The sequence below is a fragment of the Numenius arquata genome, chromosome 4, assembly GCF_964106895.1.
Source record: "Numenius arquata chromosome 4, bNumArq3.hap1.1, whole genome shotgun sequence".
NCBI lineage: Eukaryota > Metazoa > Chordata > Aves > Charadriiformes > Scolopacidae > Numenius > Numenius arquata.
The window spans coordinates 58,987,682-59,007,060 of NC_133579.1; the positions used below are offsets into that span (position 1 = coordinate 58,987,682).

Here is a 19,379-nt window from a genome sequence, read left to right on the forward strand (position 1 = left end):
TTTAGTTTTTGGTGTGGCTAAGTTGTGTGAATAAAAATTGCATAGGGAGCTGTCAAAGAGAAAAATTCTGCAGATGTTTGTGAGCTGCAGCTTATGCATCTGTTGTGTGGCAGCTCCCTGAAGTGGGGCGGGGTGGGAGAAGTTCACATGTACACTTTCAGAAGGCAGAAACTCCTAAATAAGTCTATGTATTTTTCAAGTATGGAGCAAATAGTGAGAAATCATAATATTACAATTCATAGATTTTAAGTATTATATTAAAATCTTCGTGTTTCAGGATGGAAATTATGGGCATGTTTTGAAGCACTGGCAAAATTCGGTTGTTTGCTTGCTGCAAGATCAGGACCTTCTGACATGCAGAATAAAAATATCATGCCATTAGGCAATTACAGAGTGATCTGCCTGCTTTGGCATTTCTTGGACCTTTCCCAAAAATGTCTGTTGCTGAGCAGAATCAGAAAAAAAAAAATGTACTGTGTAGGATGGACAGATAATATGGAGGTTCATAGGTTTTTTTAATATATGTAATTATGAACTGAAATGTGTAAGTAATTGCTACTCTTTACCAAAAATTAAAGGAGATGTGATGTAAGTTTTTTGGTTATGTGATTTAATTCTTGTAATTAATGACTGTTTATTATGTTCTTTCTCTCTCTTTTTTTTTTGTTTTGTTTTTTAGGCTAGTATGGAATCCTTGAAAGAGCTGGATCAAAGACTGTTTGAAATGTACATTGAATTCAAGGCAGATCCGATAGTTGGGTCCTTAGAACCTGGCATTTATGCAGGATATTTTGATTGGAAAGATTGTCTTGTTCCAGCAGGTAAATATCTGCTTATTAAACTCTGAAATTATTTTAACAGTGATTGATAGGAGCTAAAATATACTGTAAAATTAAAAACTTCTTTCTAGTTTGTGTTTTTAACTTTTGACAAGTTCTTATAATAAGTTCTTTCTCACAGACTTTACTTAATTCCTAAATAATTTTTTGAATACCCCCAAATGATTAAAGCAGCTTTTATCATTTATAATCTCTTTAATACTTGTTTTTTGTGATTATTTTGCTTCGTTGCTTATATATAATAGAAAGAATTATAAAAGAAGTCTTTGCTATTTTCGTATGAAATTCATTGAGATTGTTTGGGATTTTTTCCAAAGAATCTGGCCACTTTTGTAATAGATGTAATTACAGTTCTGAAAAGGTAAAATTATGAGAAAATGCATACTATAACATTAGTTTAGCAAAGAATGTTAAACCATCGAAGAAGGGCAGGTATAAAGTATTTAGAATGACTGATATGTTAGTCATTAATTAGGTGCTTTAAGAGCCTCTGTTTTAAGGAAGCATAATATAAATGAGTCTGGGTTTTTTGCATTTTTTTTGTTTTGTATTTTTTTTAAGAAGTGAATACTGTGCACATCTTAACATCTAGGTCCTTTGAACATCTAATTTGTCATATCTAAAACTAATACATCTTAATCATTTATCACATGATTGCCTGGTTAATACCAAGTAGAAATTAGTTGCAGTAACATAGTGATGGCATTTTGGAGGTGATCCTGTATTAATTTTCAGTAAATCAGTGATTGACATGACAATTTGTACTTTCTTGTTTTGATCGTTTCATGGAGTTGTATATGGCAAGGTTAGAAATTTTGTGGCACTTTAAAATTTGATAGGGAGGTAATTACGCTTGTAATCTGTGAATCAGGAGGTGCAGTGCTTGCTCACTGGGGCCTTAAAAACACAAAGATCTTAGGGTTTACTACTTTGAAGAAAAGTGTTTCTTTCATTACTGCTTTTGTGCTCAGAATGATCTAATACAGTTTATAGCTGAAATAACTTATTTAATCTTGCACATTCAAATTTGTATATGAATAATACATAACTTCTCATCATGTTTAAAGTATGTTTTTGCTTGGCATATTTGCATTCCCACCAGCTAACAAAGACAGAGAGAAAGAAGTTATATCATATTTTATATGATCATTTCTTGATCCTAGTGCATTGGGATCTACTTACTAGACTCACATTGCCTTTAGGGTTATTCTGTAGTATTTTTTCATCTAAAGAGAGTAATGAATTTCTATTAGAGGTGTGCCTTAATCTATTTGTTATCCAATTTGTTGTTGGTTTTAAGTACTTTCTCTGTAACTTTTTTGTAAAAATCAAAATAAAGGTTGTGATTACTAGAGACTCCTCTTCAGGGATATCATAGTGTTGGCCAAGAGGTGCTAATTCAAAGTAGTAAAAAAAGTTGTTGGCCTTTTTTTTTTTTTTCGCTAATCTCCAAGCTAGACATGTTAAGAAGGAACATATAGTCACTTCTTCTATGCTTCTTCACCTTGATGATCTATCTTTCTGATGGATAAATTCTGTTAAATGTACTCTGTTGACTATTGGTATAAAAGTGTAACTTTGAGTACCTTCAGTTTGTCTGCTTATAGCGATGGTTTGTTGCCCCTGAAAATATTCAGGGCTCTGAAGTTAAAATTAGTAAGTGACTGGGAAAGTCTCCCTCTTGAAGGATGTAGGTGAACTACATTATTGGGAAAAAAGGACTGGGAAAAAAAAAAAAACAAACAACCACCTCTCCATGCAGCATGTGAGAATCTGACTTTTTCCAGTATTCAATTAAAAAAAAAAAATCGCCCAGCAAGCATATAATTGATTTTTTTCCTATAAGCTATTATTCACAAACAAGAATTGTGCAACAGGATAATATTTGAAAAAATATACCATGATGTAATCTAAAAGATGCAGTTAGTAGTGCTGTAGATATACTATCTTTTCATTTTCCTCTTAGAAAAACCCAAAACAAGCAAAAAAAAAAAAAAAAAAAAGCCCTATTTTGCAGTTCCTCTCAAAGTACAGCGTGAAAAGTATCTACTTTATTAAACTAAAATAGCACACAGATGGCTGGGAGTGGGTCGCACTGAGTCAAACACACAGTTCACTCAAGGATTCGTTAAAGATCGACCCATTGATTTGTTGAGGAAAAAACATTATTTGTATAGTAGAAATTATTATCTGTTCTTCAGTAATCTTTACGACTGCAAAATTTGAAGATTTTATTTGAGTCATTTGGCTGACTTAGATCTTGACTTTTGTAGCCTTCATTTTAAAAAAGAAAGTTGATGACTTTGGTAAGGGAAAACATTTATGCCTCAGTTGTGTTTTTGAGTGGTACTACCAGTGATGTGCAGTGTTGGCCAAGTATAGTTACTCGATGTTCCTTAGTGGATACAACTACACTTGATTGCCGAGATGTAATAATAGTTTCGGCTGAATTTTTATTTATATAGTGTTTCTGCATTAGCTTTCAAATAGAACTAGTATAGAGGCAAATTTTGACAAGAACAGTTCTCTTTTTGAAAGGCAGGAAGAGGGAAAAGGCATCTATTTGCCCATGTTTAAAAGTTAAGGTGAAAAGCAAATAATTTCCCTGATGCAGTCCGAAACTTTAAAGCGTTCCATCTGGAGACTGAAAATGTGCCCAGAGTCGGGACATTCTGATGCCACAGATATATCTTCTGCAAAGGACATTTTGGGAAAACATAGGTATGAAAATACTCCGGAATTGGTTAGGAATAATATTAAGAAATTTTTGATGATGAATTTCCCCTGTTGCTAGTTCAGCCCAGAGCTTCAAGACTGCAACTGTTGTTGGACAGTTGTACCTGTCAAGCACTAGCAACTGTTCCTTTCTTGATGCTCCCCCTGCTGTTACTGAGCAAAATGAAGGAGCTAGAAGCCTGAATAAAATGCAGAAAGCACCCTATCTGGATTGTCAGGAAGGTGGGTAGATGGAATTGTTCGTGGGGAGGATGCCAAAGCTGTTTGATAAGGTAACTGCAAGGGAGAGAGCAGACTGGAATGAAAAGCTTGTGATGAAGACTGGTATCAAGCAAGGAACAAAGGTGGAACAAAGCAGGGGAAACTAGGACAGGATGAGCAAGGTAGATAAATTAGGGTAGGATTTAGAAATAGGATTAACACAGAAATGGATTGAAAGGGATTATACATACAAGAGGCAGACTTGAAGTGCAAATAAAAGGGCAGAGAGGTCTGATACTCACTAGATCAGTGAGTTTACCAGAAGCTGCCATGTAATTGAAGAAATCTCCTCAGTCTTGCACTCTTGTCCTCTAGGGATGACAGTCTATAATGTTACTGACCACTTTCTTTGCACAGCTGGCAGAAGTTATGTATGTATTACTATATACTTATAGTAACACCACAGGCAATGCTACATGCTATATATAGGCAGTACCACTGAGAAACACCATGGCCTAATGTTTTGCCTTGCCAATGCCATCAACATTGTTTCCCTTCAAGAAAAGGCTACAAAATCAAGGCTACAAAAGTCAAACTCTGTAACATCAACCAAATGACTCAAATCTGTATAAATCTACTTTGCAGAAGTTACACGTATATGTTGCCAATTCTGTTGTTAAGCCATACAGACCAATGCAATGAGGGAATTTTCTGGTTTCCATTCTGATTTTTTGTTTGCTTTCTTTTCAATGTCAGTAAAAATTATGTACAGAAAAAACTATACAAAGAAAATCAAGTATAATCCAATGTTTAAATATTAACACTTTTTCCCACGAGTACAATTGAATTGCTTTATGAAATGGAGGCTGTTTTGGAGATAACACTGGGTTTTGTATTACTTGGAGCTGTTACAGACAAAAATCTATCCTCAGCTGTTACAGATTTTGAGAAGCGAGTGCAGAATAATCTGGGAGGGGAAAAAAAGTGGAGGCAGGATCCTGTCCCTGCCTCTGCAGGGTTTTCTGTGTCATATTAATAACTCGCTTAAGTGTTTCTGTCTTTATCTTTAAAATGTGTTCTTTGATTTCTGTTGATGTGAGCATTCATGTTTAATTTGACTACCTAAAGTCTTGTAAAGTCCAGAATATTCAGAAAAATCTTATCCAAAAGCCTTGATAATCTATTTATTGGCAACTTTGCAGTCCTCATACTTCCTTGTATCATATAATTCAGGAGGAAATAGAAGTAAAAATACAAGAATGAGAACTGTAATAAATGAACAGTTCTGAAGAAGAAATTAGAATGAAATTAAGAAGTCTGCTTTTTGTGCAAACTTTGAAAAATACATTAATATTAAAGTTTTGCACAATATTTCTGTCAGTGTGGAAAATGCATATGCCTTGCTTATCCTGTAATTATCAGATATTTACTATACATATGGTTTTTGTTACAGTTTTAAATATAATGAAGGGCAAATTGTTTGCACGGGGCAAAAAATTTTAATTTAGTCTATGTGCTAAAACTTTTATTGTTTAGTTTCTCAACATACATGCTCTTTTCATGTTTTGAATGTCAGAAAGAACTTTTGCACAATGTAATTATACATTTACCTCTTCATTTTGATCTAAGGTGTGACTGCTGGTGTTAGAAGGCAGTATAATTAACTTAATTAGGTTTATTGTTAATAAATAATTTTCATTTTAATTTTCATTTTAATTTTAGTGTCGACTTCTGAGTCTTTACAACAAAGACTTCAATTTTAACATGCAGCAACAATGAAATCTAGTTTCACTCTTTTTTCTTGTTTGAACCATTGTTCTAATTTAATCTATGGTAATTACAGCTTTTAAAGATATTAAAGGAATAATGGGAAACATAATGTTAATCAGTAGCCAAGTATGTTTTTAGATTTTGTGTGTATACTGGTCAGTTTGCTAGTTCAGTGTACAAGGGTGTTTTGTTCATGTTCATTCTTCTCTTTTTTTAGTAGTAGGCTGTGTTGTGTTGTGTTTTGTTTTGTTTTTTTTTAATTCCATGTTAAATGCATTTATTTTGTCTTAGTCACCTGACAAACTTATGCTCTGTGATGTCTTCTGGATCCCAAGCCTATAGTCTTTGGGAGGGTGAATGAGGTGGTTGTTTTACTCTGAGTTTGGATAGAAAAGATTTCTGTGTGTTGAGGTTTGCGCAGTACAAGCAAAAGTAGTTGTAGTATGTGGGCATTCAATCTTTTAGATTAGTAATGTGAGCTTTTGCATGCAAACATTAAGTTATTTTTAATGATGTGGCAAGCTTTATTATATTTTATTTGTTTACATATACAACAATTACATAAATTTGAGACTATAGTAAGTGTGGATTTATTTATTTTCTTTATTTGTTATTTCACCACACAAAAAGTGAATGTTCATTTATTTTTCTGAGGAATTTGGATATGATGAACTCTCTTTATAAATTATTTTTGAAATGCTGGGTGCTGTGCAGTCTAGCCAACAGTCATTAAAGTTCACAGCAGACAGAGTTGCAGAGGCTAGTCTAACAACCTTTTTAATATATGTATCTTCTGTGTTTCACTGGTGTTGTAACATATTGGGGCTTTGGGGGATTTTTTGGTAGTAGTTAAAATTTCACATTGCATTGAAAGTTTCAGGTGATTTCACACTTTCAACTGAAAGTTGATTGTGTTTTTTAGGTATTCATTCTGTACTTGGCATAAATTGAATATAGTAGAGCTAAATCTGAATTTCCTCATATTTGGCATGTTAAGGGAGCATTGTTTGAAACATTTGAAATATATCAAATGCCACTCTTACAGTAAAAGATTAAGTGCGTCAGATCTGCTAAATGAGATTTGATATACTTGTCACATCTCTTATCTGTTATTTGTCTAATTTAAAAATCTAATAAAAAACTTCTAATGGCAATAGCCTGATGAAAAGGTACTCAACAGTTAAAAATGAAATATCAAAAGGCATATTTAATTTGTAGTTACACAGCGACATACTTGTCAACCCGAACTTTTATTCTTTTGTTTAATTTGGGGCACCAGCACCCTGCTTACATGTAAAGATGACAAGTGCATTTACATCTTAAAAACATTTGGATATAGTAGAAATCTTTTTTTTTTTTTTTTTTTTTAGAGAAATATGCAATTACTTTTTGACTGAAATGTGGAAAATAGTTTGGTTTGAAATCTCTGTAACCCTTCAGATTTTTTCTAACACTTCAAATGAATGGCTTCAGAATTACCTTACTAGATGCAGGTGATTTTGAACTCTAACAGATCTTAAACCATTGATGTCCTGTCTTTACGAATTCTCTGTCTTTTTATGCTTTAGTAAAGTCAAATTCTTCTATTTTGATACAGGGATATAACGTGCCAATTAGTTTTCGCACATCAACAGGAAGAAAACAAGGATGCTTTTGCAGTTCTAATGCATATAAGGAATAAATGCCATAATATTAAAAAACAAAACAAAACAAAAAAACCAACCAAAAAAGTGTTCTGCATTGGCAAATAAAATTGCTAAAGGACTTGTCAGTTGTGCTTTTTTGTTACAAAATGCCAGTAGTTTAACTGTTCATGACACAATCACAGATATGTTCCACTAACTAGTTATTTTCATCTAGCTACTGGAGTAGGAGGAGAGGGTACAGGCTGAAGCCTTACACGTCTTACTGCTTGTGCATTTTTGCATGCCATTGTATTTCATTTTCTTGCAGTGTTTCTCAGTGCACAAGGGGGTTCAGCGTTTGTGAAAGTGTCTACCTTAGCTACTGAAAATGGAATGTGCCTTCAGCTGCTAGCAACTGCAGCAACAAAGTGATTTTTTTTTTTCTTCTTTTTTTTCCTTGCCCCAGCAAGTAAGTATAAAGTACAGTTGGGTCTCTTTTCTACATCCTGGAAGAAGAGAGCTACAGCAAGGTCATCTGGGACATGTGAAGGCAAAAAAAAAAAAAAAAAGAGGAGACCACATAAACACAGGGCTGCACAAAAGGGAATGAGCATTTGAAGAAGCAGCTGTGTATCTGTGCTAGTGTGTTGTACCTTTGTGGAGAAACTTCTTGGAACACCGGAGTGTTCCTATACACAGCGCTCCTTAAGTATTCCAGTTATAATATGCTATTTTTCATTCAGACTAACTGCATTTACAACATACATTAATGATAAAATACCAAATCACTAGAGTAAGGAAATATTAACTGTCTTCTGTATCAACAATCAAATTTTTATCAGGATGAGTTGAATTCAACATCCTTAAATTGCCTGCTAAACCAGCAAGTGTAACAATTCATGTGATGCATGACTGTAGTTCTTGCATTTGATTTACTACACATAGTTCTTTGCAGAGTAGAATCATGTACTAAAATTTTGAAGTCAGGGGTTATCGTGTTGTAGCCTTACAATTAATTTAAAGAAAAATTGCTGCTTGAAATATAAACACAAATTTCACTGCATGTTTCAAAATACCTTCATTTGTGTAACTTCATTTTAACCTCAGGTTTTTCCTGAGTTTCACTTTTAGAAATTCAGGTTTCATTACATTTCTCACTTCTGACAACAGTGAGATTTCTTTAACATATTACATTGGTGTCTGATTTATAAATATTAAAGTTCATTCTAGCTGGTGAAACAGAATGGACATTGTACCTTCCCTGACCTTGGAAACAGTTGCAAAACGAGAACAGGAGAGAGAGCTGTTTCTCCAGCTTCCTGTAGTTTCTGCCGACAGGTTATCTTTAATTTCTGACGATTATAGAAATCCTAGTAGAAACTGTCCTGGAGAGACATTGCATTTTCCAGTCTCTGCCTGCCACGTATCGAGTTACACTTGCATGTAGGCTTTATTAGATAAAATCTTGTGCTTCCTCATGCTTCTTGCATGCAAGAATTTCTGTTGCTAAATTTGAATCAAGTTTCTTGCTGGCTAATCTCAGCAGACTCTAGACTTCACATGTGCAAGCAGGCAGTAGAAGTTCATCTGCAACTTCACTGTTCTATTTCTTATGCTGTTTCTTCCTTTTCATGTCTTGCCTTTGCTCACAGTTCCACTTTACAGCATTTTCTGCTATTAAGCCTACCAGTAGTTGTCTACTAGACTATCACCCGTATCTCTCCCAGCTTTTATTTGGCTTTACGTGTCAGACCCCTTCCTGCAATACATTGTGGCATTTCTGTCTGTGCTTTGCTAAAGACTTTTAAGTTCCAGGAGTTAAACTCCAAAACATCTTACCTTTAATTTTTCATTAAAAATTGGAATACTTGTATTCTTCTCGAATTGCAAAATTAAGTGGTCAGCAAAGTTGTAAATTGCCTATTTAAAGCAGAGTATCATATTATTTTTCCCTTTAAAAAGGGAGATAATATGATAGGGAAAAATCTTTCTCATCTGAAAATTTTGAAGACCTAGGGCAGGCTTCATTTATATTACTTGAGAGATGGGAAGAACATGAGCACAAAAGCCTTGTATCTCTAAAAACAAGTGTTGCTGTGATTCCTTGGTCAGACTGTATCCTAGTCTTGTTGTAGCTTGAGAATCGTGTCTATTCATGTACCCTTTCTAACTGATGGTTGAACTCACTTTAATACCTTAATGAGATAATGATTTTCACAACTCCAGAAGATTTACTTATCAGCAGTGTCTGACAACTCAGATTTCTCTTTTGTTGTCTAGCCAGTTGAAGGAAGCTGTACCATACTTGTCTCCAGTTTGGCATTTCGAAGGCCAGTTTGTTCTTTACTTAGGAAACTTGCCATCAGTTCAGTGCCTTCTAGTTCACACAGTTTCAGTTTGCAGTCCATCTCTGGGTTGACGTGTAAATGTCAACAACCTTCTTTCAGTTACAAGGAAACCTAAATATTTTTTTACACCCTCAAGCGCATTCTTCAAAAAACACTTAAGATATTTTAAGATTATTTAGTATTTTTATGGCTGTCTTTGATAATAGCATCTGATATCTGCGTTGCTCAAAGCAGAAAATTAGGGATTGGAATCAGTAATAATGCTGATAATGCATAGAGGAGAAAGGACAAGCATATCCCCCCTTCCCCCAAGCCCTGTTTCAGCACCCCTTATTACATACAGAAATGAGGGCATATCCACACGATTTTGGGTACTGCCCCAACCCTTTCAATAAAAAACACGTAATAATAAATCATGTCATCAGCAGAACAATACTCAGTAGTCTAACTTGTTTGCATAGTGAATGCTTTGATGTTTACTTTGCATTTGATAGGCACAAATGCCATCTTAATGTTTATTATTTGATTTACTGATTACTTAGGGTTTCCCAGTGTTACTGGAATGAGGTGGGAAACAGTTTCGGAGCACTAGCACATTGGGTTTACAGGTTGGATAAGTAAGTAGGAATGGATGGATGGATGGAAATATAGGAGAGGAAGAGCTCGGTGATGCTTCAGGTGGGTTTGGGAGCCAGAATTGAAGACCAGGGAGGTAAGGGAGGTATGATGAGGTCATAGTATAAAAAGCCAAAAGCTTAGAACTCCAAATCAATAGTCACTATTATTATTATTTCTTTTTCTTTGATTGCTAGTTTGATTATAGGCCAAAAAAAATTAACACCTGGGTTGTCAATGAGGTGTTTAAGTGGGCTCAGTGTTAGACAACTCTTTCAATCATTACCCTTAGAAATTAAATTTTTATTATCTTGGTAATGCTCAAGGTAGCTTCTGCGGCAATCTTTAACAAACTGAGGTGTAATGAAACAAGTGGAGTAGGGAAAAAAGCCACATGAAAAGTCAAATTACCTGTATTCTCAAACTGTGATGTTGGTTCTATATCAGACTTGTTAGTTAAGCTTTTTAACTTTAGCTTGGGCTTGTTCTCTACCTACAAAGATATATTTCCACAAGTATGCTCACTGTAGATGCTTTGCTCTTTCTCATGTAATACCCAGTTGGGTAGTACTTGCTGCTACAAGATCTTGGGACCGCTCTCTTCTTGTGCCCCAGAACTGTTTCAAAGTCCCTTGGATGTTTTCTAGCCCAATCCCAAAGGCATTCCTGCTTGCGTTGCTGTTGCATGGATATCAATTAGTGCGTGCGTCTTAGCTTTCTGTATTGACAGAACAAATTTTTTACTATACAGCATTTATCTGCTGAGAGATTAAATGCATTCTCAGGGTTATCTCTATTTTATATTTAAATGTATTTGCTCACTTGGAATGGTTGCATTTTTCATATTGTATTGGCTAATGCACACAATTACATTTCCTGTTTTGAATTCGTCCATGCTGCAGACAAGATCCTGTGGAAATCAAGGTATCCATTTGAAAAGTTGGGTTCAAGGCAGACTGATATGCTCTAGAAGCTGTGGGACTTTAAACTGTGGAATAGTTAATTAGATCATATTGAGCTCATAGTCATAGTTTCAGAAGACAGAGTGTGTATGGGAGCACTGTGAGGTCAAGAAGATTTTTACAGGCCATCATTAATGTTTGGGAAGCTTTACTGTGTTTTTGTTACAGACACAGTCACCTATGAGTAGGTCATTTAAGGCTAATGGTTGATCTGTAGTAGAGGTTTGTCTACTGCTGTTTGTAACTAAGTCATAGTCCTCTAGCCCAAATTCAGAGTTTTTTGCTTGTTGTTTAAATGGGAAGTTCCAAGTTAGAACTTTGCTATTAGTCTAAGTAAATTCAGCTGCATTAAAATTGTAAAGAGTTGTCTGTGCAGGGAACTGCCTATATGGTTTCCATAATTCATGCTGCTGTGCTTAGAGAGTAGTTTTGTCATGTTATGTCCCTGAATGTGTGCAGTAGTTAAGGATGTTGTAGTTATTAACATTTCAAATACACTGATGAAAATACAGTTTCCAAGATGTACCTTGCCACTGGACAGCTAAACTGGCAGAGCGGGAAAATAGCGGTCTACTCAACCCTTCAGTAACACCTTCTGCCCAGGGGTGTGTGCGTGTTTTTAAGTTGAAAATTTTAGTGTAACACAAAGTCTCAGCTCTCTATACAAAATTTCTATACAAAAATTCAGCCTGGAGCGTATTCTCTCTGTAGCCAAGTTATCAAGCCCTTGAACTCTTACTTTTTAAGTGGGAAAATACGATAGACTTCTAACAGTTCAGCAGATCCATTGTAATAAAAAGCATTTCATTAGCTTAAAATTTCTTTACACAACGAATAGCAATTTAAATTTAATGAAACACTTAAACTTTATTGATGTGTGGATGAAATTATAGTGCTGGACTTGTTCAGCAGTTGAAGTAATTCAAAATTATTAAAATCCTTTACTTTGAACTGTGAAAAATCTTAAGCTTTCCAGTTATTGTGGGTCACTCCTGAGTCTAGATAGCTTCCAAATGTTAATTTTGGACTTGAACAATTTTTAAGGATCTATTGTTCAGATCATACAAAGACATTCTTCATTTCAAATCCATGCCCTTTTCAAAATGCTGTAGGGATTCAGTGAAATTTGGAAGTGAAAAGCTGTGAAATAGTAACATTGGAAGCTGGTGCAAGTTCTCACCTTCGCTCTAATAAATAGGATAAATAGGCGGTCTCACTGCATACTGTATGTGTCTCACAACAATTTTTATCTCGTTTTTTCCTAGCAGAGTAGAAGGCAGTAAGGTATTTTGGTTTTTTGTTTGTTTTGGTTTTTTGAGATTTTTTGTGTTTGGTTGGTTTTGGGCTTTTTTTTAACTGCAGTAACACCTCTAAAAGCTGCTGTGGTCTGGTTCCAACTCACTGCTTATTTAAACAGACAGATAAATAAAATTCTACATTAAATTCAGGTTTTTTGCCATAAATTTAAGGTATACTCTTGTGAGTAATTATTACTGATTTGCTGATCTACATTAATTTGACTGCAGCGCATGATGCAGTTTTAAATGCAAAGTTTGGTAAAAGTAAGAACTGGCTGAAAGTCAAAATTGTGGCTATGTCTTCAAGGTCATCACAAGTTACCAAGTCTGAAAAAGAAACTAGATTTTACCATAGAACTCAAATTAGAGAATTTGGTGAAATGAAGCCTATGTCTTCCAAAGAATCCACTGCATCTGAAACCAAGGTCCCTGTCTTCGGTCAGATCTTTCCCATGACTCAGTACTTCCACTGTGCCTACAAAATACTGCTACCTATTAGTGTTTGCTTGTAAGGTAATACCCTGGCTTCGATTTGTTTGCCAATTTGCTGAATTTTGTTACTAAGGACAAAGAAAAATTCTGTGTATACACAAATGGTACACATACACAAAGCAATTTGAAAGAAAGCATGTAAAAATATTAACAGCCCATTCTGTGGTTTCTTTCGCCATGGTGACTGACTGCTTGCATTTTTTGAGTTAAGAACATTCACAGACCTTTGCAGTATTCTAAGTCTTGGATTTTTTGTATTATATCCATACCACATCTTTGAAAAAGTTATTTTGGCCTGCTTGTTACCGTTGTACTTCTGATATAATTCAATAGAAATAGCAACTTTAATAAAAAGATAATCATTAATTGTACTAACAAAACTATACCGTAAGAGACAAGGAAATTGTCTATCTTATTGCTGCTAGTAATCCTTTTGCTCAAAGCACCGTTTTTGAAGTTTCTTACTTTAAAAAAAAAAAAAACAAACCAACAACCAACTCTTTCAGAATGTCCATGCTCTACCTCCTTTTGCCATGTTTGCCTTCTCTTTTACTTACCAAAATATATTGGTCTTAACTCACTGTAGTAAACACAGGACATGTTTCACTGGTGACTAAGATTCTTTTTCTGTAGCTTGAAGGTTAGACAGATGTAGGACATAAGTGGACACTGAGGTAATTAGTGACTGTATCATTCCAAATACTTTCTTTGTGAAATTGGTCTCTCTTGGATCAGTTGACTTCAGTTTTCTCACTTCTTAGAATAATAATATTTGAGTGACAACCAAAGTAAATTCATAAACATAGTATATCTCTAAGCCCATTCTTCATTTATGAAATTGCTCTCATTTTGCATATGACAGGCTATTATTACAGTACCGGTGACTTCAGGAATTATGAGAAGAACACACCGTTTCCTGAGCAAGTCTGTGTTTTGAAAGGTTTTAATAATTTTAGGTTTTATAAAATCATGAAAGGACACCTTCAGGGTGCCTTAAAAATGATGTGTTTGAAAGAAATAAATTAATATTCTTGCAGACTATGCTTGGTTTGTGTTAATGAAAGGAAATATTGCTTGAATTTTTTGGATTCAACTGTTTTCAGTTTTGATAGAGCTGTTGATTTTGAGTATACCTTACAATTAAAGAAGTGACTTGCTTTTCCCATTGAATTGGTCATTCTATATCTTTGTGATGCATGTAGCTACCCTCTTTCATCTGTGAAACACATCTTTTAAAAATTGACGCTTCTTGCCATTACATAAATCCTTCTATATTGGGGTATCTGGGGGAAGTGTGAAGGCGTTCGTGTGTTACTGGCCTTGACCCCTGCTGACACCACTGGGTGTGTGACTGGGCTTTATTAACCTGCACCTCTGTGAAGTGAGAGATGTGTCTGGGATTGGCAAGGACCACCCCATATGATGAGTTATCACACTCAGGCTTTTGGAACCCTATGTCAAAATTGTGAAGGGGTACCATTGGTTTCTTTTTTCCTGAGTGACTCAGTTGTGAAGAATTTGGAAAATGCTTCAGGTAAATGACAAACAGGGTACAGTACTGGAAATTATATGAGTACAAGGCTTCAGAATAATGTAGGGACTAGTTTTTACAAGATGATGATACTTAATGTCCACCACCCACCAGCTGCTCTGTTCCACAGTTTCTCTATTTTTTGGAAACTGGAAAAAACAAAGCAAAAAAACCCCACCAAAAAAACAACAGAGAGAGCTTTCAAGCAGTAGAGCAGTTTCTTGGTCAGCGCACTCTAACTTTATTTCATGAGAGGAATGTTGATGAGGCTTTTTTGAAAATATGTCTAATACATATCAAATACATATATACTAAGCAGTCTGTCCCCTCTTATATGCAATATTGTGTCTTGCCTCAGTGTTTCTCTTGCTCACAGACATTGGAAACTGCTCTGTGCCTAGAAAATAGCCATTAAGTTCCCACTCTGCCAAATATCCTTGATCTACAAAGAGGGATCTCAGTCCTGCTTTACAAACTCCTAAAATCAGTGGGAACCTAATCATACCAGGGATATGTGCCCTGTTGATTTTTCAGCACCTTACATGTTAGTTATTAACACTCTCTGCTTTATCAAAAGAAAATCCTTCAGCCTTTAAATTGTTCTTAGTGGAAATCTAGTGATAATAGAACTTCCATACATAATGCTATGACTATCATATGCTGAAAATGATGGGGAGCAGAGGGAGGGAATTTGTTAAAAATTTAAGAATTTTTCCTTGGGGAGAATGAAGCAGTATTTGCTTAGGAAGCCATCCTACAGCTAATGGATTGCTGGTAGAAAAATTCAGGTAGTAGTGAGGCATGCTTAGATGTATTCATTTTCAAGAAGGAAGGTTTATTAAATTGGAGTACTGCATCCAGCTCTGGAGCCCTCAGCACAGGAAAGACATGGACCTGTTGGAGTGGGTCCAGAGGAGGGCCACAAAAGGATCAGAGGGGTGGAGCACATCCCTTTGAGGACAGGCTGAGAGAGTTGGGGTTGTTCAGCCTGGAGAAGAGAAGACCCCAGGGAGAACTTACTGCTGTTTTTCAGTACTTAAAGGGGGCCTACAGGAGAAATGGGGCCAAAGTTTTTAGCAGGACCTGTTGCAATAGGACAAGGGGTAATGGCTTTAAACTAAAAGATGGAAGATTTACACTAGATATAATGAAGAAATTTTTTACAATGAGGGTAGTGAAACACTGGAACAGGTTGCCCAGAGAGGTGGTAGATTCCTCGTCCCTGGAAACATTCAAGGTCAGGTTGGACACAGCTCTGAGCAACCTGGTCTAGTTGAAGATGTCCCTGCTCATTGCAGGGGGGGTGGACTAGATGACCTTTAAAGGTCCCTTCCGACCCAAACTATCCTATGATTTTATATCTAAGAATCTCGCACATAAATTTCATTCTGCAGAACCTATTTTTCCCACGCAGGGAGAACAGAGTTTTATTTTGGATAGTATGTGTTATGTTGCAGTTGGGTGAAATTTCTTTTCTCATGGTGCAATTGCTACTTTAAATAACTGATGGTTGTGATTATATGATACTGTTGGGTTTCCCCTTAAGTCAAACATATATAGGCACATAAATTCAACCAAAAAAGACTCAACAGCCCCAGCACTGCTAATACTGAAGTAGAAATGGTAAGATATTTTTTTTTAAGTGCTGATAAATCTGTAGGGCAGCACATTATTTGCTGTGAAGTGTTTGTGTTCCTATTCTGTCTCAGGCTTGTGGTCGTGGATTACAACCACACGTTGATGGGGCAACTCTGCATGTCAAGCATGGTATCATGGCTGTATCTGTGCCAGACAATGCTGTTAATGCTTAAATGACAACAACAAAAAGACAAGTTTCTCACTCAAGTTCTGGGTTCAGCTAAGGGTCCTTGATGCATTGATGGCTGTAAACTCCTAAGTAGTTTTTTGTTTTGTTTTGTTTTTTACATTAGCGCATAGGGATTTTGTTTTGGTTTAGAGGGGGTTTTTTGTTTTGGTTTGGTTTTTTTTTGCCATTTACATTTCTTGTTACCAGATTAACGAGTTGAAATTTCAGCTTTTTCTGCAGTAGTTCAAGTAATTTGTGAGTCTTTGTGGTTCAGTTCTCGTGGACATGGAGCATCCTTTACTCATGACCTTCAGGGCCTGGGTTGCTAAAAGGTCCTTTACACTTTATGTTACTGTGTTTGATGGAAAAAATGAAAGTAAATCATCTCTTAGTAAAATTCTTCTGATAAAATGCATACATGTTGACATGACAAAGGCCAATTTGAATTGGCCTTCAGCTACCTGTGCATCTTTTAAGTATTAGATGCTAGCAAACTTCTCTTCTTCCTAAGTGAAGCGCTATTGGGCATTTCCTGTTGCAGTCTTTGGCCTTTACAGCTTCTGGTTTTTATCTTCTTAATGATAATGCAGATTCTATTCTGTCCCAAGAAGTAGTGGATTTTAATGTGTGTGGTAAGGATCAGAAAGCAGCATTATTCAGATTGCAGACTTCTTCAGCTGTCCCTCAGATCTTTCTGGAAGATTTGATGGAGAAGAAAATTCAGAACCACCTCAGCAGCTTATTTTTTAAAGACATCTTAGTTTGGGCTACGCACAAGGGCACAGAACCAGTGTTATTCTCGTGATGTTCTCCTCCTGTCTGTGCTTGAGCTTAAGTCTACAAATGTATCAATCACAGGGTAGTGGCAGTCCTTAGAGCTCTTGGTACTCCAAGACAGCTGAAACATAGAAACTTTCAGGTTCTTTGAACATGATGACATAATTTCTATTGCTTGAATGAAATAGTTCAAAACCGACAAGTAACATAAATCTTGAAAGCCTTCATGTTTAACGTTTGTGCAAAGTAGTTTTGTGGCTACTTATGTCAAGTCCTTCAAGTGACATGCGCTGTTTTACATCAACATAGTATCATGGCTTAAAATAAGAGCAAGGCAACTAATTCAAAGATGTAGCACTCTGACCTTCAGATCTCAAAGTATTTAGCTAGGTTCTGACTCACCAATCAGGCTCTGTCCTCCCTTGCTTCAGAGCTGTGCTTTATAAAGCACTTTCCCAGATAGATTACCAGTAATTTCTTTGTTAAATTTTAATTATTGATAGCTATTTTTTAGGTCACTATTAGTTCATACAATTTTTTCTCTGATTCCTAAGACACTGTATATTTATAATTACCATGAGCTATGCAGAGAAGAATTTCAAGGAAACATTAATCTGATTCACAGTTTAATTAGTATGGCACTAGTAAGAACAATAGATTTATCAAAACATTTTCAGTTTTACCAAGAAAGATCTGCTAATGAGCTATTTATAGCACACTTGTATCTATTTTTGTCAGTAGTCTAAGGACTGACTTAGGACAAACGGGTTAAAAAACAGGAAATGTGGTTAAATAAGTGGGTAATCTCTCCAGAGAGTTTCCAGTTTGCCTACACGTTCACATTTTCTTCTGAATGCACTCTCAAAACAACACTAAGTACAGTACCTTGAAATCCATCTCCGCTTAAAGGAGGGAATGTTTCCAGCAACAGCAGGAAGTGGCCTAGAGAAAAATTTTACATTCTTGGTTAAATTCAAATGAGATTCTAGAGTCACTGTCTGTGGTTTTTTCTGCTTTAATAACATTGGAGCAATTGTATGACATTTCAGTTGGTTCAGGTGTATCATATGAATCCATAAAAGAAAAGTCTTTGAATGTTGTAATTGTATCTTCAGTTCTAGATTAGATTTAATTAATTACTTTCCTCCAACTTTACCCTTTCTTTTACATGGGGCTGTGCTTATTTGTTAATATACTATGCATGCATTTTTTTAAAAAATATGTATAATCATGTTTGAAGGTAGTAAAAATAGTGCTATTAATCAGACTGCATAGATCTTACTGTGAAGTAAGGAATTTACTGAACATGATGATGTCCATTTAGTTCTCTAGGAGGTGGTGTCCATATTTCTTTCTTTGGGCAAAGCAGAAGCAATAGCTCAATGAAAGCCATTCTTTGCACTGCTTGTTACTTGGGTTTTGACAGCTATTAATTATTAGCTTGTTTAAAAATCAATTTGAAAATTATTTGTGAGTCAAAATGAGGAGAGAATGTAATAAATAAATACAGCAGCTTAAGTGGTGGTAAACGTTATGACCTGGTGAAGCTCTTCTATTTTTAGAGCTGCTGACGGATATAAGTGTTTGGGTCTTAGCATCCTACGAACAATTTTCTAAAAATGTTTTTATCCAGGGCAAACAGCAAAGCAAAATAGCAAATACATTTTTAGTAATTAGAAAGAAACAAGCAGGCTTGTCTAGCTACCTTAATATAGAAAACGGGCTACTGGTAGTACCGGTATTTGAAGCTGGTTTCCTATCAACTGTCTTTGAAGGGAGAAACCTTTGTGCTGTTGCAAAGAGTAGAGGTGAACTGCTTTGTTATGTCCATGGGGAAATTCCAGGTCACATCTCTACCTTTTTCTTTTCTTTTCTTTTCTTTTTTTTTTTTTACCTTTTTTAAAAACATCTGCAGGGTGTCAGGTTAGATGATATCACTGTGTGGGTGGGGGCGCTTCAGTAAAATAGCATGACATACTCATGTACCAGTGCTGTAGTTCATTAAAGGCTCATGTCTGCAAGCAAGTCAGGTTTCTGTCTATTCCACAGTTAGGAGACTATCTTGAAAGGTATAAGCTTCCTGGAAATTAAAACACTACTTTTCTAAATGAGGTATTGCATTCATTGTATTAACTGCAAATAGTAGCTAGCTTCTAAAATTATTTTCTATAAACATTAAATAATTTAGTGCATTTTCTAATGAGGCAAATACAGTTTATTGTTCTAGAAACATACAAGGTTTTCATTCATAATGGAATTTTAATTATTTCTCTTAATTCCTACATTTTAATTAAACAGACTGTCAGTCACATTAAATTTTCCCTGATTATAAATGTTAGATTTCTAAACAGTTTTGAGGGACAACACCTTAATTTAAA

General features: G+C 35.4%; 1 protein-coding gene across 1 annotated transcript in view; it reads left to right on the forward strand.

Annotated features, from left to right (window-relative positions):
* EXOC2 (exocyst complex component 2) overlaps positions 1 to 19,379 on the forward strand; it is a 127,673-nt gene that overhangs the window by 88,975 nt on the left and 19,319 nt on the right. The window contains exon 23 of the mRNA XM_074146291.1: positions 680 to 821. Within this exon, the coding sequence (XP_074002392.1) occupies positions 680 to 821 (142 nt within the window). The remainder of the gene's footprint in view (positions 1 to 679; positions 822 to 19,379) is intronic.